The sequence below is a fragment of the Aspergillus welwitschiae genome, assembly GCF_003344945.1.
Source record: "Aspergillus welwitschiae strain CBS 139.54b unplaced genomic scaffold BDQ94scaffold_5, whole genome shotgun sequence".
Taxonomy (NCBI): domain Eukaryota; kingdom Fungi; phylum Ascomycota; class Eurotiomycetes; order Eurotiales; family Aspergillaceae; genus Aspergillus; species Aspergillus welwitschiae.
This window is the reverse complement of record NW_020798699.1, coordinates 941,897-965,383: the sequence shown is the minus strand read 5'-3', so window position 1 is coordinate 965,383 and position 23,487 is coordinate 941,897. Positions and strand designations below refer to the sequence as shown.

General features: G+C 50.3%; 8 protein-coding genes across 8 annotated transcripts; 3 read left to right on the top strand and 5 right to left on the bottom strand.

The window, feature by feature from the left end:
- Positions 1 to 1,885: 1,885 nt before the first annotated feature.
- On the bottom strand, positions 1,886 to 3,763 carry BDQ94DRAFT_106234 (3-deoxy-7-phosphoheptulonate synthase). The gene is made up of 4 exons (XM_026763466.1): positions 3,463 to 3,763; positions 3,340 to 3,394; positions 2,363 to 3,268; positions 1,886 to 2,282 (listed from the first exon to the last, which is right to left on the bottom strand). The coding sequence occupies exons 1-4, from the start codon at positions 3,466 to 3,468 to the stop codon at positions 2,113 to 2,115; spliced, it is 1,137 nt and encodes a 378-aa protein (XP_026630196.1). The 5' UTR covers positions 3,469 to 3,763; the 3' UTR covers positions 1,886 to 2,112.
- Positions 3,764 to 4,355: 592 nt separating this feature from the next.
- On the bottom strand, positions 4,356 to 8,312 carry BDQ94DRAFT_157365 (uncharacterized protein; the record flags this gene model as incomplete). Its single annotated transcript, XM_026768732.1, has 5 exons — positions 4,356 to 4,595; positions 4,648 to 7,540; positions 7,598 to 7,683; positions 7,730 to 7,885; positions 7,938 to 8,312. The coding sequence occupies 5 exons, from the start codon at positions 8,310 to 8,312 to the stop codon at positions 4,356 to 4,358; spliced, it is 3,750 nt and encodes a 1,249-aa protein (XP_026630195.1).
- A 1,090-nt stretch (positions 8,313 to 9,402) lies between these two features.
- BDQ94DRAFT_167240 (uncharacterized protein) lies at positions 9,403 to 10,605 on the top strand (the record flags this gene model as incomplete). The annotated part of the gene is made up of 1 exon (XM_026770758.1): positions 9,403 to 10,605. One exon carries the CDS (start codon positions 9,403 to 9,405, stop codon positions 10,603 to 10,605), a length of 1,203 nt encoding a protein of 400 aa, XP_026630194.1.
- Positions 10,606 to 11,050: 445 nt separating this feature from the next.
- On the bottom strand, positions 11,051 to 12,391 carry BDQ94DRAFT_157364 (ubiquinol--cytochrome-c reductase catalytic subunit CYT1; the record flags this gene model as incomplete). Its single annotated transcript, XM_026768731.1, has 5 exons — positions 11,051 to 11,316; positions 11,384 to 11,781; positions 11,864 to 11,926; positions 12,057 to 12,205; positions 12,317 to 12,391. The coding sequence occupies 5 exons, from the start codon at positions 12,389 to 12,391 to the stop codon at positions 11,051 to 11,053; spliced, it is 951 nt and encodes a 316-aa protein (XP_026630193.1).
- Positions 12,392 to 12,859: 468 nt separating this feature from the next.
- BDQ94DRAFT_167238 (putative pachytene checkpoint component Pch2) lies at positions 12,860 to 14,703 on the bottom strand (the record flags this gene model as incomplete). The annotated part of the gene is made up of 8 exons (XM_026770757.1): positions 12,860 to 13,057; positions 13,124 to 13,420; positions 13,483 to 13,834; positions 13,883 to 13,979; positions 14,032 to 14,087; positions 14,142 to 14,406; positions 14,461 to 14,536; positions 14,584 to 14,703. The coding sequence occupies 8 exons, from the start codon at positions 14,701 to 14,703 to the stop codon at positions 12,860 to 12,862; spliced, it is 1,461 nt and encodes a 486-aa protein (XP_026630192.1).
- A 1,157-nt stretch (positions 14,704 to 15,860) lies between these two features.
- On the top strand, positions 15,861 to 18,765 carry BDQ94DRAFT_137603 (exocyst complex component Sec10 family protein). The gene is made up of 3 exons (XM_026765082.1): positions 15,861 to 15,965; positions 16,052 to 18,338; positions 18,388 to 18,765. Exons 1-3 carry the CDS (start codon positions 15,923 to 15,925, stop codon positions 18,656 to 18,658), a joined length of 2,601 nt encoding a protein of 866 aa, XP_026630191.1. The 5' UTR covers positions 15,861 to 15,922; the 3' UTR covers positions 18,659 to 18,765.
- A 528-nt stretch (positions 18,766 to 19,293) lies between these two features.
- Positions 19,294 to 20,249, top strand: BDQ94DRAFT_167236 (putative extracellular SCP domain protein Pry1; the record flags this gene model as incomplete). Its single annotated transcript, XM_026770756.1, has 4 exons — positions 19,294 to 19,614; positions 19,689 to 19,850; positions 19,926 to 20,138; positions 20,208 to 20,249. 4 exons carry the CDS (start codon positions 19,294 to 19,296, stop codon positions 20,247 to 20,249), a joined length of 738 nt encoding a protein of 245 aa, XP_026630190.1.
- Positions 20,250 to 20,439: 190 nt separating this feature from the next.
- On the bottom strand, positions 20,440 to 23,155 carry EifCb (translation initiation factor eIF3 core subunit b). The gene is made up of 4 exons (XM_026763465.1): positions 22,975 to 23,155; positions 22,687 to 22,879; positions 21,090 to 22,617; positions 20,440 to 21,028 (listed from the first exon to the last, which is right to left on the bottom strand). The coding sequence occupies exons 1-4, from the start codon at positions 23,045 to 23,047 to the stop codon at positions 20,600 to 20,602; spliced, it is 2,223 nt and encodes a 740-aa protein (XP_026630189.1). The 5' UTR covers positions 23,048 to 23,155; the 3' UTR covers positions 20,440 to 20,599.
- Positions 23,156 to 23,487: the final 332 nt, after the last annotated feature.

The following is a 23,487-nucleotide window of genomic DNA, read 5'->3' as shown; positions in this document are numbered from 1 at the left end:
GACTGCATCAAAGGCGCCAAAGTGGATTGATTTCACAACATTACAAGTCAATCGATCTCTATCATTGTCTATATATGTATTACTTTCTAATTACCCCTTGTTGTATGAGTTGCTTTTTCCCGCCATGATCTACGATGCCATGCCTTTGATGTCATAGATGGCCATATACGCCTGATAGTCTCACACCCTCGAGGTGAGACGGTCGATTTTATGCGCTGCAATTTTCACGCGATCAGATTTAGATGTCACTCATCTTTGTTGATAATGGTTTCCTTATCTCTCGTTTATTGATACCAGAGGCCTTCCTGTAGGAGGTTTCATTCGACGCATTGATGCCAATATAGCCTGCATGTACTATCACTTTATGTACTCTAGGGAGGATTCCTGATGCTCTTGTTAATATTTGCCATTAATGAACCGCGTAACCTGGGGTGTTCTGATTCCTTGCCAACTACCGTATCAGGATGAGGAAGCACCCCACGGAGCTGATTATGTGACAGTACCAGATCCCACCACTCCTCCCTAATATTTTCCCCTGGCTATTTCCTTCAAAAAGGTGGCATTGATATGCCGAATATATAACCAAGCATTTTCACATACACCTATGTACACATAACTACTAGAATGTCTTGACAGCGCCGTCCATCAGCGAGGTCATCAGATGCGGAAATTACATGCGAAGCAATCTTGTTCATACAACTGGAATCGGTTGACGCTCCGTTCTTCTTTTGACGCAGCCACCAATACAATGAGCTCTCAGCCAGGGACAGATTGCACTGTTGTGATGTGTGAATGGGTACAATGGCATGCTTTCAGGTTTGGGTCTCGGATAAGAAGTCCAATCGAACTGAGCAGTAAGCAGTCCAGTCATGAGGTAGAGCAGTTCGTCCATCGTTCCTGCCCGGAAGGTCCGAAAACATTGTCATCGCTTGTCTTTCTTCCGCTAGAAGACCTGCTGTTACTACGGATATCCCAGGAAGTTGGACGGGTTGACGGAGTGGTAGAACTGGTTGTCCAATCGTCCAACCATTCTGTCCGGGTTTGGGCCTCAGTGAACCGGGTCAAACAAGAGTCATCGATGTTGATACTCGCCTGGTTGTCGATATTCCCTATAAAGTCGTCCGCGTTGGATACGACGGCGATATTGCATCAGCGGACTCTGTTGATGTAAGACCACCCCAAGCTCCACCACCAAAATTCACGCGCAAACGGAAGCATACTCTTTGGCAGATTTTGGTGGGCAGCCTTCGAGGGCTCGTTGGCTTCAGGATATCATTCTAGAAGAGGTCGAGCCGTGACGGCTGGCCCAGCTTGAAGCAGGCTCGTATGAGATCCATCGGTACATATACATAGATCCTTCCTATCTTGACCTTGAGATTCCCGAGCGAATTTCTCCCGGGGAGAAATTGTGTAGGATGGTGGATATAATGTAGCCTGGGGTGTCGGTTGTCTTTATAGATAGCTCATAAGTTGTTGTTCTTTTCTGTCTTGGAGTTCCTCCATTGGTAATAGCGCAGATTGTACTTGACATGGGTTTTGCTGGTCTTCACTTGCTACTCAGACTGAATTCTGGTTTCAATTGATGGGATTTTGAGTATACTCATAAAAGTCAATTAATCTGGATACTCAATGCTAGTTCTATTACCGTCATCACAGTGACTGACGGCTGTGTTTATAAGACACGCAAGCCAGGGACCATGAGTATTTTCAAAGCTTGAGACCTTCTGTCAAGGTATCGTTGAAGTACCCCAATGATATAAGGCTGACATCTGTCCCATTATATATAAAATCCCACAATACTATCCATACATAATTTAGGAGCCACGAAACAACTAGCCTCACCGAAATCCTAGAATAAAAACGTGTACTACAATCCGAAAGAAATAGAATAGAACATCGGAAAGACATCACTTTTTCATCTCATCCAAGAAAACAAACGAAAACAATGAATCAACAACCGCTAGAAAAATCCGATCCCTTAATCAACCCATGCGTCGAGTGAACAATAATGGTATGACTGAGCATAACGTGTTGAATCCCATATAGGAACAAATGATAACAGCAATGCAGAGAGAAAAGAAAAAGAGGGTCAAATCCCAACTGGCGACCGATTTATTGGGAGTTGCCGTTGCCATTGACAGCAAGCTTTTCCCGACGGGTGCGCACAGCCTGTGCCAGGTTCTCCAGAACAAGTTCCGTGTCTTCCCAGTGGATGCAGGCGTCGGTGATACTGACACCGTACTTGAGGCCGGCCTTGCCCTCGGGAGGAACCTTTTGGTTGCCTGTTGTGGTGATGTTAGTGGGATGGTGTGATGGAAGGTTTTGGGTTGGGGGGGAGGGAGGGAAAAAGGGTAGAACATACCCTCGTTGATGTTGCTCTCGATCATGACACCCATGATGGCGGTCTCTCCAGCGGCGATTTGCTCGGCCAGAACAGCAGCCACCTTGGGCTGGTTCTTGTGGTTCTTCTGCGAGTTACCGTGGCTGCAGTCGACCATGAGGCGGGGAGGCATGCCCTGGGCGGTCAGCTTGGCCTTAGCCTCGGCGATGCTCTGGGCATCGTAGTTGGGGCCCTTCTTGCCACCACGGAGGATGACGAAGCAGTCGGGGTTGCCCACGGTGCCGACGATAGCAGCGACACCGGGCTTGGTGACGGACAGGAAGTGATGAGGGTGCTTGACGGAGCCAATGGCATCGACAGCGACATCCAGGGAGCCGTCGGTACCGTTCTTGAAACCAACGGGGAAGGACAGACCCGAGGCCAACTCACGGTGGACCTGGGACTCGGTGGTGCGAGCACCAACGGCGCCGACGGAGAGACAGTCGGCCAGGAACTGGGGGGAGATGGTATCGAGCATCTCACTGGCGATGGGCATACCCTTGTTGGTCAGGTCGACGAAAAGTTGACGGGAGGTGCGAAGACCCTTGTTGATCTTGAAGCTGTTGTCAATGTCGGGGTCGTTGATGAGACCCTTCCAGCCGACGGTGGTACGGGGCTTCTCGAGGTAGGAGCGCATGACAATCAGCAGCTCATCCTTGTACTTCTCCTTCATCTTCATGAGGCGATCGCAGTATTCGAGGGCCATTTCAGGGTCGTGGATGGAGCAGGGACCGATGACAACCAGCAAACGGCGACGGTCGGTGTCTGTGCCCTGGACGATAGCAATAGCCTCCTCACGACCTTCCATGACCGTTTGCCGGGACTTCTCCGTCATGGCGATCTCATGCTGAAGGAGGTTGGGGGGTGTGAGAGGGTTGTATCCACGAACTGTAGAGGAAGAGAGAAACCGAGGGTTAACGGGTGACGGAATTTTGCAAGTGAGTCACGGGCGCACTTACTTCTGGAATCCTCGAGGGAGCATCTGTCCCCGACATTAGGGTTTTCAATGAAGAACTGGAGGCATCATGAGTATTAACATTGCCATTGAGAGGGTTGAGATGCTGGAAAAAGCAAAAACATACCGACATGGTGGTGCGGCGGGGTAACAAGTGGACTGACGGAGGGGCAGAAAGAGAAGGAGAGGCGATAAAGTCGCAGCTTAGATAGGTAGATAGTATGCCCGACGGGAGGTATGGATGAGTAAGTCAAAGGGAAGATCGGTTCAGTGGATTGGATCGATGAGAGCTTAATGGTAGATTGATATCTTGAGATTTCGAGATTGCAACCGGGTGGAATCACAACCAATATATAGGAAAGATGTATGAGAGAAGAATCACTGGAATTGTCTCCTTGCAGAGTCTCTCAAAAAGCAAAAGCCAGAAAAAAAAAAAGTACTATTTCTTTGGCAGTGTCGAGTCATTCCTGCCTCATTGGGTAATCGACACGTGATATGCCGGTGAGCGGACGAATGGGGCGAGGTCCAAAAAAGCGCCTCGCCCGCGGTATCGCCTGCCATTGGCCTACCCTCCCCATTCGTCGTCTCTCATTCCTTCTCTTCCTGCTCGGATCAGCATGAAGGATACTCCGTAGTCCGTCATCCGCTATCCCGTACCACATGCCCGAGGTATCGCCCGGCGTTGGATGGTCAGCCTTAGCAATAGATGACGCCCCTGAGGCTGCCAGTACGACCTGGATTGGGGGCGGAAACCTTGTATATAGTTTCGGATCATCCTGGCTTGGAGGCTACGTTGGCACTAATCTCTCTCTGGATCTGGGTTTCGCCCCTTGAGTGTTGCAGAATACGAATTGCAGATACGACTAGCCGTTGCTGTAAGAAATAAGTACAGAGTCATCGCCCGAGCAAAGATGAGACTTCACTGTTGAAGTGTATACTATCCGGATCCGAGTCAGCCCGGACCGGAAACCTCATCAAGTCGGAGCATCAGAAGCTGAGATGATGAGGCCTAGCTTCAGGTCATTTCCTCATCTGCATCCGATCCCGAAGCTGCTGCTCGTCCCGCTCTAGACGCTGCATCAACTCCTGGCATACTTCGGTATGGTGTTCGCGAATGGAATTCATCTGTTGCTGGCACAATCTGATCCGCTCTTCTTGGGCTTCAAAGAGCTGATCCAGGACCCGGTGACAATCTCGCCGATATATCTCTAAGACTTCGTTGATAGTCTTTTTCTCGCTTTCGATTTCTTGGATTATATGCTTGCAGCCAATTCAGTATGAACGCTTGGAATCCCCACGGGATGTCGCCTACCTCGCTTGTCGCAAGAAGCATGCTTTGCGCTCTTTTGTGAAGCACCTGCAGGGATGTCTGCCAGCTGGTGTGCTCCAGGACACCATCTGCGGTGGTATTTGGCTTCTGCGAACATGACTGCGCCGATAATTGGTCTGGAACTACTGTCGACCCAGGTAGGGAGTTGCATGTCGCATGAGGCTCGTTATCGCGTTCCAATGTCAAATGTGCATTTGGACTCGATCGTGCGGGATTTCTAAGCGGGGTCTTGTTTGATGTAGGTTTACCTGTACATGCCATTAGACGATCCTGGAAGGTCAGTACTTCCTTCACTTGTTTCGTGCAGGTTCCGGAATGTTTCGATCCTGAAATTACGTTTCGCTCGCAAAAAGCAGGTAGTTCGTCATTTTGTGCACCATCCTTCATGATCCCCCGAACGTGCTCGCTGGTGGAGGACCTGTCTTCCGCGCCTGACATTTCTCGAGGATTTCCGTCCACGTCGGCCCTACCACCCATGTATCCGCTTTTGATGTGGTATAGAAGGCGAGGGCTCCCATCAGCATCCACTATAGTTGATCGGGGGGTGTTTCTCAATCGCTTTGTGGGATTCCAGTGATGTTTGCGAACCAACCGCCTAGAGTCTTCCCTGAAAGCATTTTCCGAAGCATGGTCCCCTGTAGTTGGGTCATCTCGCATATAGTCTGGACTGAGCGCAGCTATCTTTCTCTTCACTGGCCTAGCCCGCGGGCTTTTCATGCCCTCGGATGTGGTCTGAGGCATGTTGGAAGTGCAAGTATTATGCGCGGCCCCGAGGCTCTCCTTGCACATTTCAAAGGGGAATTCTTCATTCGAACGACTTTCCCCTACACACAATGGACTTGAGTCAGCGGAGGGCTCCTCGTTGTCAATCTTGAAGGAGCTGCTCCTGCTCGTATGCCTTTGGACAGAACATTCTGCATGAAGATCATCCTCAATTTTGCTCGTGAATTGCTCGTTTGGTGTTTCTAAGGGCAATACCCCATCATAGATGGTATATCGCTCTATGACAGACTCTGTGATGTCGAGCTGTCCCTGTATTCCACCGTCACACACGGACACATATAATGTGTCTGACAAACCGAGCTCATTTTCGTTTGCTAGATTATTATGGGTCTGTATATGCTCTAAGCTGTTTTCCTTATGCCCGCCATGGCCTGCTGAGGGGTAGCCTTGCTGGAAAGCTGCAGACAGCTTGTACCCCACTACACGGCCCCTACCTTGAAGTCCTTGTGCGGTCGGATGACACTTAGGAGTATTCATCTGATTATTATTATCACCCGTCACACTTGTAGATAGCTCCGAATAACTTTCATTTTTCCCGGAAGCTTGAATCCGAAGCGATCTGGTGCGATCATCATCGTGTTGTGGTGCAGCAGAGTCACATCCGACGATGGCATTATCAGAGACGAGCTCGACATGAGCACTTTTGGCCATGGCACCTACATTTCTTTCTCTCGAACAAGGTATCAGTTTCCCTATTATGTCATCATCTGATAGTGTGTGCCCTGGCTTATGGTTGGGGTTGTCAGCATCTTTTGTAAATGCTGATGCTGGTGTCGCTTTCTTGGTATTGTTTTCATTCTTTCTTGTTGGGCGAGAAGATACTATCTTCTTGCGCTTTGTGGCTAGCTTCCTCCCTCTGGCTGCTCTCTTCTTGCCTGGAGCTGCCGAACGACTGCCGAACGTCTCACCGGGCAAGGGGGAAGAAATTGAAGTTACCTCCGCATCCTTAAAAGGCCGTTCCACTTCATCGTCACTAGGTCGGAGATCCTCGTCCCAGTCGACAGCAGCTTTGGAATTGGCTATATATACCTTCTGCTTGGAATGTCGCGTATAGATGACCATAGACTCTTGAGTATTCGATAGAGGGTCTTTCCGTCTATTCCCACTTTGCAAGCGACTTGATCTTCTTCTTCCGGTATCTGGATTTGGTGCAAGTCTACCATATGGTTTTCTCGGCACTCCTTTGGACAGTGATGGGTTTGATAATGGCACTGGAGGTTCACCTGCGTAATTTGCTCGCTGACACTCTTGCTGAGAGCCATTACGTTCTAAATGAACATCATCCAGATTCTCATTCGTGGTATTGCACTTCTCGAGCTCTTCTGAGTGTTTCTCCAACTCTTTGACAGACTTTTGTATCAAAATGGGACCTGTGCGGGGTCCCTCCTGCCCCTGTGTGTTGTTAGGTGAGATCCCAGAAGATTTTCTTGCAACTTCATCGCTCGTATCCAGTTCCATCACCATTGAAGATGTCCGAAATATACCATCCGTATTTATAGACCCCCGGTCATTCTGACAGAATGCCTCGATGGCATTCCGCAAATCACCAGGATCTTTATCGGATAAGATGCTTAAAACATGGCCTTCGAAGCATAGCCGTCTGCCATTTTTCACGACCAGCTTATTCTGGGAAAGGACTAATTTCAGACAATACATCATAGATTTGTCCACAACCGTGCGCACGGGTAGACCGATGCTCTGAATGTAGAACTCAACGTATTCTAGGCACATTCTCGTTGTGTTCTGTCTATAGGTGATGAATGTCAAACACCCCTCATCGATTATGGCAAGGACAGTTCCTTCGAACAATGGTGTCTCGTCGATGTGAAGTGACTGAAGAAGAAAGCAGCGTCGGAGGTAGGAAGTCTTATCTACCACTTCCGATACAACGGCCATGTTGGATAAGGTGTAAAAGTGCTGTAGCGGATCATTTCTATAGGAAGGTAAAGTATCGAAGAACCTGACTCTGTCCGTGCTACTGTCGGATTTCCAGAGTGCTTCGTCGCTTACTCCCGAGTTATGTAGCGCATGGATCATGATAGTCGCGAGCAGTTTCAGAGTACAGTTTCCATTGAGGATGACGTGCGAAAGCCTGGTGAGCGCTTCGCATTAGCACAGATAACATCGCTCACATAGAAGCGTATAATACCGTGACAATTCCACATTTTCTGATTCAAGGAAGAAGGCGTCATTATGCTCTGGCTCCGAAAGTATCTCCAGAAACATCTTGCCAGCCTGTTCACATGAGAATCAATAGAACCAGTTATTGTCTTGGTCTCACCAATTTCCGTAGCCATGTAGCTTGGCCTTCAGTGGAAAACAAGAGGTATAGCTTGCTCAATATCCTTCTCTGAAGCAAGCGGGGCCTGTCCACAATTCTTGGGCTTGCTACTTGATATACCATGTGCCCTGAGTCTCTCATGTATTGCGGTTCATCCTATAGAAAGCATTAGAAAGCGGAGAGGTGCATACATAGGTAGCTAGCAGACCAGCAGCAGGTAAATTCCATTCTTCAGCCCGTTATCTACGTCTGAGTTGAGCAATAGGTATGCCAGACAACGCAGTGAAGAGCGGTCAAGCGCCTGAGTTATACGCTTTGATTCCCGTTTCAGGATGGACAGTAATTGGTGTATGTTGCGATTATCGACCTTTGACTCATGATGTAGCAAGGCCTGAATCAACTGGTTTGAGAATGTATAAAGGCGCGGATCACGCAGGAGACAAGTATAATAAGGCTTCGAAACCGGGGATTTATCCTCAGTGTCACCTCCAACGTTCGTTACACAGGCCAGCTGCGAGGCTAACTCTGAGATGCAAGCCCATTGTGATTCTTCCTGAGATGCATTAATAAGAAAAGACGTCATTTTGCTTGCTGAGGGTCAATATATTGTGGAGCGTTATAGACTCGCAGTGGCAGTTGATGGGAGCTACGTATTCAGCGACTGCGTGTAAATGGATCACATGATGGTGTATTTGCACTTGACCGAAATGGCATCTTTCAATGTTTGTCAACGAAATCGCCTATTTCCAGTTTCTCTGTTTGGTCTACAGCATTCAGATACTTGACAGTGTTAGCAACGCCCATCAAGCAAGTCATTGACCTTAAATATGTCTTCCAATATAAGCGAACAATGTTAGAAGGCTAGATACCTGAAGACCGCTTATTTCTCGTTCATTTCATATGTTATTTTTGTACTCCCACAGACGGTAAGCTGCATGAATCTTCCAACACTTAAGTGCTATTAGAAGACTGCTGGCATTCATCAAGGCTGGAGGCGGACTTTCATGATTTGCAGGCTCCGAAATATGGTACGCACTTTGCCCTCTGGCTCACAATGACGAAGTCAAATACTACAATGGGCCAATTACCTTCCTATGATACTGCGCAGGAAGGTTTGCGTACAGCTAGCGGAAGATGAAGAGCCCTTATTCAAGATGAAGTTGGGTGGAAATAAGCATTTACGATAAGAAGTTCACAAATGACAACCAGCATAAGCTCCGCTTCGCTTCCGCAGGCCCCTAATCAGCCCCGACTTTGATTAGCTAGATATCGCGCGATAGTGCGCTAGCAAGCACAATACTTCCACTGGGAAGTATATCAATATCATATTCTCCCAGGTCCCCAGAAGCTCTCAGATTCACCGTCGAACATGCTGGATGGTAACGGATGGAGAATTCCCTGGGATTAGTGGATATTGGTAAGCCGGCTGCTGAAGTATCCGTCCCGAGGCTACTCCGGCTCCGCTCCAGTTAGAGAGGACAACCGGAATGCATGTTATGCGTTTCCGCTGGGAGCCGTGCTGTCAGCATAACAGCCGTGGTACAAAGCACGGAGATACTATTAAAATGGTCACATACATTTGCTCATACCCTTGTCACCCTGGTTGACTGACGGACAGGATTTGTTCTGACAAGAACTATTGACCAACTGGGCCAGCTTGACCTGTTCGAAAGATGGCAGCTGTGTATCGAGACGAAGAGGGAGGCCACCCCATCCCTCGCACACGCCGCCCGAGCATGATCGAAACCTACGAGCGACTCGGAGAGATTAGCCCTCTTACCGGTCCCACGCACCCATCCGAACAGGAAACTGGCCATTTCCTGCCCGAAACAACTCCCGAAAGGCGGCAAGTATCGACAACAGATCGGTCCCTCGATAAGGATGCCGACCTTGCGGAGAAGGTTACGACTCATCATTTCGAGGAGATCGGAGACGGAAACCCACCGCCTGACGAAACCGTTCTATACCTTGCCTACGGCTCGAACTTATGCTCCGAGACCTTTCTGGGGAGGCGAGGCATCAAACCGCTTTCTCAGATCAACGTCGTCGTTCCAGACCTGTGGCTCACCTTCGATCTCCCAGGCATACCATACCTTGAGCCCTGTTTTGCAGCAACTCGACTTCGCAAACCCCCAAACCCAGAGAAAGACAATGCATCAGACGGAAAACCCATAACAGAGGAGACCTCGCGTCTCCTCCACAAGGGCCCCGACTATAACCCCAGCATGCCCCTCGTCGGCGTCGTCTACGAGGTTACTCTCACAGACTACGCCCGGATAATTGCAACGGAGGGTGGAGGACGCGGATACGAAGACAAAGTCGTCGACTGCTACCCCTTCCCGAAGGCCTACAACCCAACGGACCCTCTCCCCGAGCGTCCAAGCACGAAGCCCTTCAAAGCCCACACGCTTCTATCCCCCGCCGTGGCTGAGGACCTAGTAGAAGCTACTACTACCCAGGACCATGCTCTTACAAGCCGGAAACAATGCGGTTTCGTCTCGCGCTTTAGCCCTCTTGTCCGCCCGAACCCATTCTACGCCCAGCCTTCGGCTCGCTATATCAACCTAATCAAAATGGGCGCCGCTGAGCATGACTTTCCCGTCGCATACCGGACATATCTTGCTGGGATTCAGCCGTACCGTATAACTACCCTGCAGCAGAAGGTAGGCAAGGTGCTGTTTGCGGGGATATGGATGACGCCGGTACTTCTGGTCTTGCTCTTGCAGAGGATGTCCGCAGGCTCGGATGGACGCAGTCCCCCCTGGCTGGTTAGATTGGCGGATGCTATTTTCTTTACGATGTGGCGGTCGTATGATAATTTATTTCTGGGTATCTTTGGGGATGGGGAAAGGACTATTGGCGATAATGCTGCGTGATGATATAAATTCTCGATCTAGACAAAGTCCTTAGGCGATGACGTTATTATCACTGGTAATAATAGAAAATCGGACTGTTTCATAAACAAAGCAGATATAACCAAATAAATACATTGAGGCATTCTATTAAGCCTTCCCATAGTGAAAGACAGAACGGCTATTGTATACCAAAGCCCATACAACATGTGTAATAGCTAACAAAGGAAATTGTGACATTGGATCTTGAAGCAACATTTTCAACGGAGAATAAATATCTAGGGTACAGATACAAGTGTCCTGAGTAACATCTAACGAAACATGCAGAGACCATCGAATAGAGTGACAGGTTGAAGGAAATGGCGACGTGGGACCAACATGACTTGTTGGACGATGGATTATATCAAGGCTCACTAGCCGCCTGTTCTTTTCCTCCACGGTGTGCAATTCATACAGTCCGCTGCAACATTCAGCGCCGGGAAACGGGGGGGCTGTACACAATCTTTCTCGTCTTGATCGGGGACCACTTGTAACGCTTGACCCAGACGCTGATGGCGAAGAGACCGGTCAGGAGGGTGATAGCCTTGACACCCATCTTCTTGCGGTCGTCCATCTCAGGCTCGGCAGCCCAGTTGAGGAACTCGACGACATCCTTGGCCATCTGGGAGGTGGTGGCGGGGGTGCCATCCTCGTACTCAACAACACCATCGAAGAGAACACGACCCATGGCAATGGCTACAGATTGTTAGAATTGAGCATAGACGAATTAATTGTCAGGTGTAATATGCAAGTGGTGACATACCGGTACCGGGGAAGTAGGGGTTGAAGTTCATGCCAGCACCGACGGTGGCACCAGCCGGGGGCTCATCGGGGTAACCAGTCAGCAGACTGAAGATGTAGTTGCAGCCACCGTGACGGCCCTTGACGATCAAGCTGAGATCCGGGGGGAGAGCACCACCGTTGGCAGCACGAGCAGCCTCCTCGTTCTTGTAGGGAGCAGGGATGTGGTCGGACAGCTTTCCGGGACGCTTCTCGATCTCGCCCTGGTCGTTGGGCTCGGTGTCGTACTCGTTCTCTTCAGCCATGGCCTTCATCTCATCGACGGTGTGCATGACACCGACGAACGAGCGCCAAGGCACACGGGTCAGGGAGTGGCAGCTGGCACAGACTTCACGGTAGACCTGGAAACCACGACGGAGGCTGGAGTGCAAAACATGAGTAAGATGGCCGGTATCGGGGAGAGATGGCGAGGGTAGTATTCGCCCGAAATTGGAAGACTCACGCCTGGTGATCGAAGGTCTTGTTCCACTTGGCGTGCTCCCAAGGGTACGCGGTAGGGTGCAATCTTGAAATCCATGTGCGTCAGTCTGGGTGTCAAACAGTCGGGACCGGGAAGGTGATGCCTCGGTCGGAGCAACGGAGCAGCCAGCTACGCGTTGACCATTCCCTCGAGCATCACCCGATAATCCACTCACCCCTCCTCAGCAGGTGTCATCGCAAAAGCCTCCTGGCCATAGAGATACGCGGCGGATCCGAGAGCGACGGCGGTTGCGGCGGACGCAGTGAGTGTGAGGTGGAAGGGGGAGCTGGCGGATTCGGCACCGGCGGCGGAGGAAGACGCACGCTGGGTGATTCGTTAGTCAAAAACCGATACAGAAGCTTTCCTGAGAGATAGGGAAGCGATTGTCCTCGCCCATTGGATCCAATGGACGGTCGATGTCGGGGAAGTTCGTACCGTGGAGGTCTTGTTCAAGGACTGGCGTGCGACGCCCCGGAAGGGCACGCTGCGCAAAACAGTACGTGCCAGCATACTGACGATGTGAAAGACCCTCCGGACAATGGGGTATTTAAGAAGGCACGATAGCCAAAGAAGGGGAGAGGGGAGGGGGAGGGGACAAGGCTGAGCGCACAGGAGAATGTGCTTTTGGAGGTGAAGTCGAGGTTGGTCGAACGGGTCAAGTTTCTCTTGGGTTTGGAATTGCCTAAACCCTCGTTCTGATTGGCTGCCGCCCCGGTCCTAACTGCCTTCGGTGAAAACCGCGACTTTTCGGAACAACAATTTTCGGCGGCCACCTGATGATTGCTGACCACCAACACCATTTCCCAGTTCTCGCGATAACACGGTGGGAAGAGTTCTACGAGAATGCATTCCGGGTTTCAATTTCATACACATTCAACAATTCCATCGCTTTTCTACCATTCTGCCAGCTCCTCACCCACCGTTCCGTTCTTCCACGCTGACCCCGGCACACACACTCACCCATTAATTCCAACGCTCTCATTGGCCATTGGCTTGTGTTGTTCCCGAGATGTGCTCTCCCGCCATAGTCATCATCGCCTCCGTCTTAGCCTGCCATTCCGACGCTATTCCCATGCGCAGCGCCTCAATTGCTGTCCGAATATCGCATCGAGTACCGTTACTATATAGAACTAACGATAGAGCGGGCAGTCTTCGAACCGTGCGACCGCTAAGCCCCTAATCGCCATCGTCAATACTTCAACATCTGTACCGAATGCTCATCTTCCATCCAGAATTACTAACCTCGCTTTCAAAAACAGCATTAGCAAGTAGCGTGGGTATAGCGTCGGGGAACGATCCATAGTGCAGCAGCACTTCGTCAAAAGTCGGGAGGATGAGGTGTTCCGCAGCCTGCTCCACATACTGCAAAGCCGTCTGGGGATCGTCCGGAGTAACTTGGACCACGTCGAATGAGACACCCTCAATGATTCCGTTTTGGCTCAATTCCTCTAGGCAGTCCTTGTAGATATTATATGTAGGTCTGCTGGATAGTTGCGGTATGTATTGTTTGATATCTACTCGATCAAGGAAGGCTTGGTCCTACAAGCGAGTGCACACCGTCAGCGTCATTGCATAGCACTTGGCCATGAATAGGAGCTTACCAGCGCCGTAATTAAATTACTGGTGCAGACAATGATAACATTCGAATGCTCCTTCAGCTTATCCAGCCCTGTGAGTACCGCATCGACTGCTCGAATAGCGTCGAAGGGCTCATTGCTACTCAGTGCCCGGTCTCTCCGAGCAACTAAGGTCTCTATTTCATCCATGAACACGCAAATGAATGTATCTTCTTCCTCCTGAAGAAGCGTCTCGATGTTTTCAAACATCCCATTCACCAGTTTGCTGCTCTCGCCGAAATACTTGCTTCCTAGAGAATATGTATTGATCTCAAATAGCTTGCTCTGGGGATAATCCTTTCCCAGGCGTATTGCAAGCTTCTGGGCAAGACCGCGACTAAACAAGTTAGCTACCAATCACAACCTATGTAACACATCCACAAACCAAAGGCTCGTCTTCCCACTTCCTGGTGGTCCCCATATGAGTATCAACCTGTTCCAATTGATGGTCCACTTATCGAGTTTTCGAGCAGAAAACGACACTACTCGAGTTAGATTAAGTCAAGAGACGCAAGGTGGAAGGGGGAACCTCACCCATCCTGCTTATAGCCGAAAGAAGCGTTGACTGGACTGGTTGATCGTAATCCAAACTATGCAAATGATCAGTCACTTGCATCCTTGGGAGATTAAGCAGATCAGCGTACGTCTCCCATAGTCCCTCCAGATCTATGCTCGGTAAGGCCAGTACTCTTGCCGTAGCGATAGCGACATTATCTCCAGCTACTGTTGAATCCTCGAGTATATGGGACTTCTGCGAGCTTTGTTGCTCTGATCGTGTACGGAGTTGGTACACTTGAACGTCCAATTGGACTTGCTGAAGCTGATATGCTCCGGACTCCAGATTGCCGCGGCTACATTCGGTGACAAGTATAAACTCTAGGGCTTGAGCATGTGGTTCGCTTAGACCTTCTGTTTATTGTCAGAAGGACGTTCGGGAAGCTGTCGTCTTGGAGAATTTCTGACCGAAAGAAGAGATCATCTGTCCAATGGATAATACGATGAAATTGTTCAGAAGCCATTCTGTGACCTCATCCCTAATCTGCTGTCCTGTTATTATATGAAGCGCGAGTGTTTCAACCAGCCTACCAAATCAGTGCGAACGATGATGCCATCACCAGCACATTTTACACGTGCCTCAACGTGCAATATGGGTCGTTGAGAATCTTCCACTGGGCTCGAAATGCAACTATTAACGCTCACATCCATTTTGCTTGTTGGTTTGGGAGGTGGGTAATTGAGAGAAGGGAGGTTGAGGAACGCAAAGTGAACATCTGTGGCCGGTCTGGGAGGTAATCTCGTACTAGAAATTGTGACGTTTCAAAACAGGCAAGTCGTCTACATCTGCAACCTCCAATTCACCTGATCGCCTGGGTTGAGAGCCTGTTCTCGGCCTTCTGGGGTGATCAAACGTGTAGAACAATGAACATATGCAAGATAAGCCCAATACGTAATACCACTGCATTGAACCATACCAATATGTAACTATACCTCTTCTCACAATACGTGCTGCCACATGTGTATATCCCCCCTCTGAAGTTGAAGGTTGATTGCAAGACGCCCGTCAGAGCTACCTGGGCAAAGCCGATATGAGAGTAATTACTATTGAAGGGAGGTGAGAACAACTGGCTCATTGAGCCGTACTAGTAGTGATTATAATAATATTAAGTCACTCCGTTGGAGACTATAGGTACTATCACTCTAAGTACTACTACTAGTACTACTATTTCCGGCGCGGTTATTGAAACTTGGTACATTCGAGGGAATGCAACCTGACGACGGAGAGCTCTCTGTCTCTGCTCTGGATTTAATATATATCGCCCCACTGGTAGATTCTGGGGAAAATTCGCGAACGGATCAACTTGACCACCCACCGGATGTTTCAGAATTTTGTGTTCGTCAAGAAATAAACTATTTCGCAACAACTCAGACCGCCATCAGAATTCTGTGAAACAGGTGGTGATACTGCTTACTGAGGTGAGATCGGATTCCGTAGCAGAGCAGCGGAAAGGTAAGCAGCCGGCCGATCCAACCGTGGAATTTCTGGGGTGTTCCGCCCACAGTGACGAACTGCCCAACCAACCGACGCAATTGCTCGGCGCCGTGGATTGTTCCTTTCCTCAGATTTAGGGGCTATGATTCCACCATGCGAACCGATGTTTCATGATCCCCCATTTTTGCCAGCAATTCCGGTGCCGCTCGATTACTCGGGTTTACGTTCGACTAATTGGGGCAGCCCCGCGGAGCGAGCTAGTCGGTGGGAACGCTGGGACCCTGACCGGCTTGTCCGCGCTGAGCTTCTGGAGCCTTTAACGGACGAATTCGACGTCCCTCCCGATGCCGACTGTGAAATTACAAGATGCAGAAAGCGAGGACTGGGCCAGGTGCCGGCGCAAAGCCGCGCAAGGATGTTCTGGCTTCACTCAAGATGGCCTCGATGGAGGAAATCTCCAGGGCCATTCTTCCAGCAGGTACGTCTCAACGGTGACAGCCGAACAAGAAAGAGCGGAAGGGGAGGCGGATCGCATTCACTGCATGACATTCTAACAAAGACCAGAAATCATGTCCTCGATCCTTGATTACCTCTCCCCTGTCGATCTCATACGGGTAGCTCGATCGTCCAAACTCCTGCGCGAGATGGCATACGATGACACACGATGGGTGCAGAAACTGAAACGGATGGGCTGTTGGGACGAGGTGGAGGCAAGAAAGCGTACGGAAGAAACGTTCGGCACCATCGCAGATGTGCGAACGGTTGAGCAACAGGAAGTTGAGGATGCGCAAGCACCGCACGACGAACCTGCACCGAACGTCTCACGCAGTTCCCGAGCCGATTTACAATCGATCTCTGACGGATTCGACCAAATCAATCTAACCACTTCGGCCAATGTTGATATGTCGGATGGATCAGAGAATGATCCTGTCATCGGCGCGCTCAAACAAGTGAAGTCGGTTCGTGGAGACGCACGCCAGGAGTACGGAAAGGTACATGCAGCACTGGCACCATACTACAATGACATCGTTATGAACGGTCCTTCTCCGGATAGCTTGCTTTTCAAGAACTACACCGATCCTCAGCACCAAGCTCAGATACTGTCGCAGCTACAGTCCTTTTCCAAATGCGATTCGGACGAAGGCTGGCGTGAACGGATTGAACAATTGCAGTCTGCTGTGTCGATGTTCGAAATATCGGCTATAAAGGAATTTAGACATGGATATGAGACAGAGGATATTGATGACAGGATGCGAAAATATGCCCACGTGTTGTACACGCTGAACGGCGGAGAGGCAGCTGTCGAACTCTTCATACAGCACAACCATCTCGTTACCAGAAGATCAGATCTCGGCAAAGTTTCGGACTGCATTGACCCTTTCTCGCAGCGGGTCAAACTTGAACATACACAGGCATTCTTCACTCGGCTAAGTGTGGCTTATAATGAGGAAGTATCGATCATCAATCGTGCCTTTCCCCCGTCTATGAAAATCTCGACCCCGTTTATTGATAAGGTTGGGCAGGATGTGCTCTATCCATTTCTGACTGCCATTTTTGATGAACTACATGGTTCAAATACGGAGTCCTACTTGACTGCCGTCTCAGGAACATTTGCTCAATGCCTTAATCTGTCGGATACATTGCTGCCAATACAGAATCTGAACGACAGCTTTGATGAATTCATGGACCATGTCATAGCAAAAGCCTATGTACCCCACATGGATTTATACCTTGCTGAGGAATTGGACCATTTCCGGAAATTGTCTGAGGCGGCTGTGGGAGACTGGGATAGACAGCTATCGGAGCAGGCAGCCTCGACGGAGTCATTCTTGATGTCAAACATCAACAGGCAGGCTGATAAGCGTGACTTCTTGACCTCATTCAAGAAGGTTATTATGGCTCCCGTTAATATTCTTCCAAGCTTCTCCGGAAACAAGGCGAATGAACAAAAGGCACCATCGGAGCCCACCGCCAGCGACACCTCGTCTTTGAAAAGCCCTAATCGGTTCTCAACCATCGCGTCGCCCACGACACCCCCGATCATGGAGGCACCGACCACAGAGCTCGCAGCAAAAGCCGCGATTATGAAGTCTAAACTAGAGGGCATTCGATCTCTCTTCAGCATTGAAGTTGCTCTTAGTCTGGTCCATGCGGCAAAATCAAGCTTGGAGCGAGCCGCGCAGTTTGTGAAGATCAAAGGCGAATATGGAGCTGCTGCAAAACAGCAGTGCGAGGCGGTTTTTGTCGCCCTCGTGCGCATTCTGGGAAATCGTCACTTGATCGGTGGATTTAACAAGGCCGTTGACCACTTGTCGAATTACCGGCCGCGCGAGCAAGGGGAAAGAGACCAATCTGGCGTTGAGCCGCTGGTCACCTTTCTGGAGCTGGTGAACGTTGGTGATTTGATCCTCCAGATGATCGATGTCTTCTACGAGCAGGAACTCATCGGCACCAAACTGACGGACCGCAATGATTTTCTTGATCCAGCCGTCAAGGAAAAGAAAAAGTTCGAGCAGAGCCTGGATGAACGGGTGGCTGCTGGGCTTAACAAAGGAATTGACGTTCTCATGGAAGAAGTTGACTACATTCTAGCAACGAGGCAATTGGCGACCGACTTCAATCCTAGTGTCTCTACTGACCCCTATCGCAAAACGATGGACGTTAGTATTACCGAGGCTGCAGCGGCCGTGGTAGATGTGGTGTCGTCACATACGCAGATGCTGGTTGGGAGCACAGACAAGAGTATGCTGGACGTCTTCAACCAAGAAGTCGGGCTCCGCCTTTTTGCTGCTCTGTGCAAGCATCTGAAGCGACAGAGAATCAGCGTCGAGGGGTCATTGAAGCTCATCAGGTAGGACTCTTGTGTTTATGAATTCGAATGCGAAGCTGACTTTATCAAGTGATATGAATCACTACTTCAAATTCATCCAGACGTTCAGGAATAACGACCTTCTCCTCTATTTCAAGGCGTTCCGAGAACTGTCGCAGATCTATTTGATCGACCCCTCCGATGCCAAAGAGCTTGCCACAATCATCGCCGATGCGGACCGATTCAACGGGATCTGGCGAGTCGAGGAGGTGTACGAGTTCGCCGAGCGACGGGCGGATTGGTATCAAGTGAAACGAGACGTCGAACGAGCCATGTACGGAATTGGGTGCAACGTTATGTGAAGATCATGTCCAGCATTACGATTATACGGTGTATATAGAGCTACGAATACCCCAGGGCTTTGCCATTTTCATGGTTAGAGAATAGACAGACGATTATATGATCCAGTAGAAGATAAAAGGACTACGAGTTGATATTACTACAAATACCCAAAATCTAACGAGTTATCCAACAACAAGCTGACATGACCAGCATGCAACAATTCTAATCCAGCCAACCATGAAAACCTCAGTAGTATCTTCTTTCGCATTAAGTTATTACTAATAACCCAACCAGTTGCATCATTCATTACAACGACTTTACCCATCCGACGGATCGCATCTCCTAGAAACTCTAAATCTATCCGGCTAATTCCTTGACATCAATCCAGTCATAACCTTGAAAACAATGACGATAATAAGCCAAAGAGACATAAAGATCTGACTACTCCCCGGCCCAAAGGAAAGAAGCAATGTGTTTCAACCTGGAACCAAGCCATTGGCGCTACAGCCACCACTCACCACTGCATTGTCCAGTCTGACAATTGCTGACTGACTGAGCTCCATTTATACAATCTACAATCCCGTCATGAGAAATACTTATATCCTCCCACATACTATAAACTTTCTATACTCACATAACATATGAAATCATCATCATGCTCCATCGTACTAGTGTCTCGAGGATACTACCACCAACCCAGATCCTCTCCATCACCACCACACTCATAATCCTCCTAAGCGCCCTCACCCTCACCACAGCCCAACAACCAAAATCAACCGTAATAATCACCATAATAGCACCACCAACCGCCACCCAACAACCCCCATCTTACACCTCCCCGGCGCTCTTCCAATCCTCCATCCTAGACGTCAGCAACACCTACCGCAAAGCTCACAACGCAAGCAACCTAATCTGGAATATGACATTGACTCAGTACGCTCTCGATTGGGCACAGGGTTGTAAATGGCAGCATTCGGTATACCCTTCCCCTCCCTTTCCCCCAAGATATGAATACACTGGAACGAAAAATAGCTAATAAGTAATGTACAGAACGGCCCCTACGGCGAGAACCTCGCCTTCGGGTACCCCAACGTCTCGTCTGCCGTAGCCGCCTGGGGTGACGAAGTCCAAAAGTACAATTTCCAGGAACCGACGGGGTTCACGGAGGAGACGGGGCATTTTACGCAGTTGGTGTGGAGGGAGACGAGGGAGGTGGGGTGTGCGGCTATTGATTGTGGATATAACAATACTAACACTACTAATGATAATGATAATCGGAATGGGAAGAGGAGTGATGGTGGAGGAGGAGGTGGTGGTGGGATAAATGGAACGGAGAGACCGCAGGGATGGTATGTCGCTTGTGAATACTCGCCTAGGGGCAATATCATTGGGGGCAATAAGAAGTTGGGGGATAAGGAGTTCTTTAAGATTAACGTGCAGCCGTCGAGTACTTATTCCGGGCCGTATAATACGGGATCGGCTGGAAATGGGGCCGCGAGGGTGGAATGTATAATGGGATTATGGTGGGTTGCGTTGGGGTGGTGGTTGGTGTTGCTGACTTTTGGATAGTTTGGTAATTGGGATATGGATAGTGGTATAAACCGAACTTGAATGATTGCAGTAGTCATCATTGTCTGTCATCTCTCATTGCTACCAACATCACGCACATCAAAGTATCCCCTCACGCTCGGGAAAGAAATATGCAAACACAGATTCTATTCACTTTTTTTGAAATGTTCCAGACACAGGTGCCCCCACGCGCGGGCTGGAACCAATCCAAATGGATCACAGATGAAGTCTCACAGGGAAGAGAGGAAGAAGTGTGAAGGGCTTCAGGGAGGATAAGGAAAAAAAAAGGCGAGGATATCGACAGACAAGATGCGAGATAAGGATAAAAGGAAATGAAAAGGAAAAGAAAATAGATGGAATAGAACACATTAGATACGAAGCTGGCTTCCCAATCAACCAATGACTTCCTCGTTCTCCTCGATGATCTCTTCCACAATCTCCTCCACCACTGTCTCGCCTTGGTCCTCCGACACAGCAGGGGCATCCTTGGCCTGCTTGGAGGAGTCGACGTCTTCCGGCACACCGTAGGCGTCCTTCTCCTCCGCAAGCATCTCCTTCTCCCTCCGGATCCAGGCAGCCCACTCGTTGAGCACGCGCTTGCGCGTCTCCACAACTGCTGTGTTGGCAATGTCGACAGCGTACTTGTCCTCCTCGTCGAACTCCTTCGAGTACTCGCGGAGGTTCTTGCGCACTTGCTTCTGCTCCTCCTTGCTGAGAAGAGTGGGGGGGCGGGGGCGCCAGATGAACTGCTTGAACTTGTCGGTGGGGTGTTCGGCGAGGGTCTGACCGGCGAAGGTGTGAATGTTGTAGCCGTTTTCCATCTACAGAATATATGTCAATAATCCAGTTGTAACAGGATATCAAAAGAAAGAAAGAACATACCGAGTGGGTCCACACGCTAGCACTGCTGACAACGTAGCGACCCGTAGGATCCCAGTCAATATCCGTGACACCGTAGTGCTCAACGGTCTTCATTAATTGCAGGTTGGCGGCCAGATCCTTCTCGCCCTCGGGCTTCTCACCCTCAAAGTCCATATCCCAGAAGTCAATGTCGAAGTTGGTCTGGGAGTGAACAGTAGCGACGACGACGAAACGTCCCTTGGGAGACCAGTAGATGGCGTTGCTGGTCTTCTTCTCGATGGTGCGCACAACCTTGAAGTTGCCGGCCGAGACACCCTTCTTTTCGGGGGCAAAGAAAGACACGGAGGTCTTGGGGAGAACGGCGGCGCCGCTGGGGGCCTCGCCCGTGGTGATGGCGACGAAACGTCCTCCGTTGGGTTCCCAAGCAAAGTTGATGACTGTATCCTTGAGACTGTCGACGACTTCCACGGGGACACCCTTCTCGCGCACGCGGAAAATCTCCAGGTTGGTGGCCATGGACTTCTTGGACTTGGAGTGACGGTCGACCTTGACACAGACGTAGGTACCTTGCGACTGCCAGTGCAGCTTGACATCCGAGACGTTGAACAGGTTACGCGTACGGACAATCTCCTTCGAGGGAACGCTCATCAAGGCGACACGGGCCGGGTTGCTGCCGATTTCGGGAGTCCAGAAGCAGAGCAGCTGTTCGTACTGCTTGACACCCTCGCGGACGACGGTGGCGGGGGACCACTCGAAGTCCATGACACCATCGATCTTGACGGAAGTCTTGCCCAGCAAGTTCATCCGGGGGAGCTCGTAGATCGAGATCGACTGGTGCTGCTGCATTCTCGCAACGTACTTCTCGTCAGCAGACCACTTGAAAGCGGGCCACTGGACCTTCTTCTTGGGCTCTCCATCACCACCAGGGCCGGCAGTCAGATCGTGGGAGACGAAGGAACGAAGAGGCTTGCCAGTGACGATATCCCAGATGATGATGTTCTTTCCGTCTTCCTCGTAGGTCAGGACCGGGTGGCCCTCCTCAACCTGGATGGGGCGGGCGGACCAGGTGGTCAGGTAGCTCTCACCGGGCGAGAATTCGACCAGCTGAACGAAAGGATGGGGGAACTGCTTCTGCTTCGAGAAGGCGGGACCACCCCAGAGCTGGACACCCTGGGGGTGGACGGAGGCGAGGTAGGTACCCTTGGGGGACCACTGGACGAAAAGCTGCGTCCAGTGCGCGCGATCGACGACGTTCTCCGGGGGATTGCTCTTGTTGTTCCAGAACACACCGACCTTGTCGCCACGGTAGAGGGCGAACTGGTCACGGGCGTTGGCGTCGCCCAGCCATGAGCGGAGGTGCTCCTTCTCCTTGAAGGGTTCGATGGTGGGGGGCTTGTATTCCTCGTCGATGCGTCCTTCACGGCCATAGCGATCGATATCCATCAACTTGTTGACGGCGAGAGTGTGCTTCTTATCGAGGGGTACACCGTGCAGTTGCTTGACGGCAGCGATGGCCTGTTCGGGGGTCTCGTACTCAACGAAGGCGAAACTGAAACGACGTGTTAATGTTTCCACAACCTTTCCCGACCACAATCAGAATTCCTAAGTTGAAACATACCCTTCGGACATGTTCTTGTCGTTGAGGGGCATGAAGACGGCATCTTCCGAGGTGTGGCCGACCGTGTTGAGCTTCCTCAACAAGAACTTGATGAGCTTTTGCCGGCTCTCCTCGGGGACGACCGGAAGTCCATCGATCACAACAAATGTGTCCAAACCCTCCTCAAGCTTCACTTCATACTGCTCCTTGAGATCTGGATGGAGAAAAACGGGCGGAGTCAGCGACGAGGGGCACGGGGGAAATTGGGCGAGAAGAGGATGATGGAACAACAACGCGAGGCGCACTCACCGGAGAAGTCAATCTCCTCCTCCTCCTCTTCGTGGAGGTCCTGCTCAGTCAGGGTGTCGAAACTGGGCGCCATGGTTGCAGTCGCAGCGAACGGCGATATGGGGGGTGAGGGTGGAGAGGGTATGATCTTGAAGATGAAAGATGCTGTTCTGGATTTTCTGCTGGTCGACCCCGATTTGGCTGATTTTAGGGCAAAAGAACAAATCCCAAACCACAAGCGCCTTCTGTGTGCGAAGGCAGCTGAGTCAGGGCTGAGTCATCTCCCCATTGTCTCTGCTTGCTTTCACTTTCGCGCGGTAAAGTGACGGTAAATGACCATTCCCCATGATACCACTAGTAAACTGCCTATTCTTTCTCCAGCTCCACCACGTGATAACGCTTATCTAAGCCACCCGCCCCCAGCTTCTCGCCCGGCTGATTATGTCTTCTGTAACCGACTTGTACAATCGGCTTGGACCAGCCATAACATTTCGCGATCCTCACGCATCGTCCCGCTTTCCGTTGCTGCTGCGG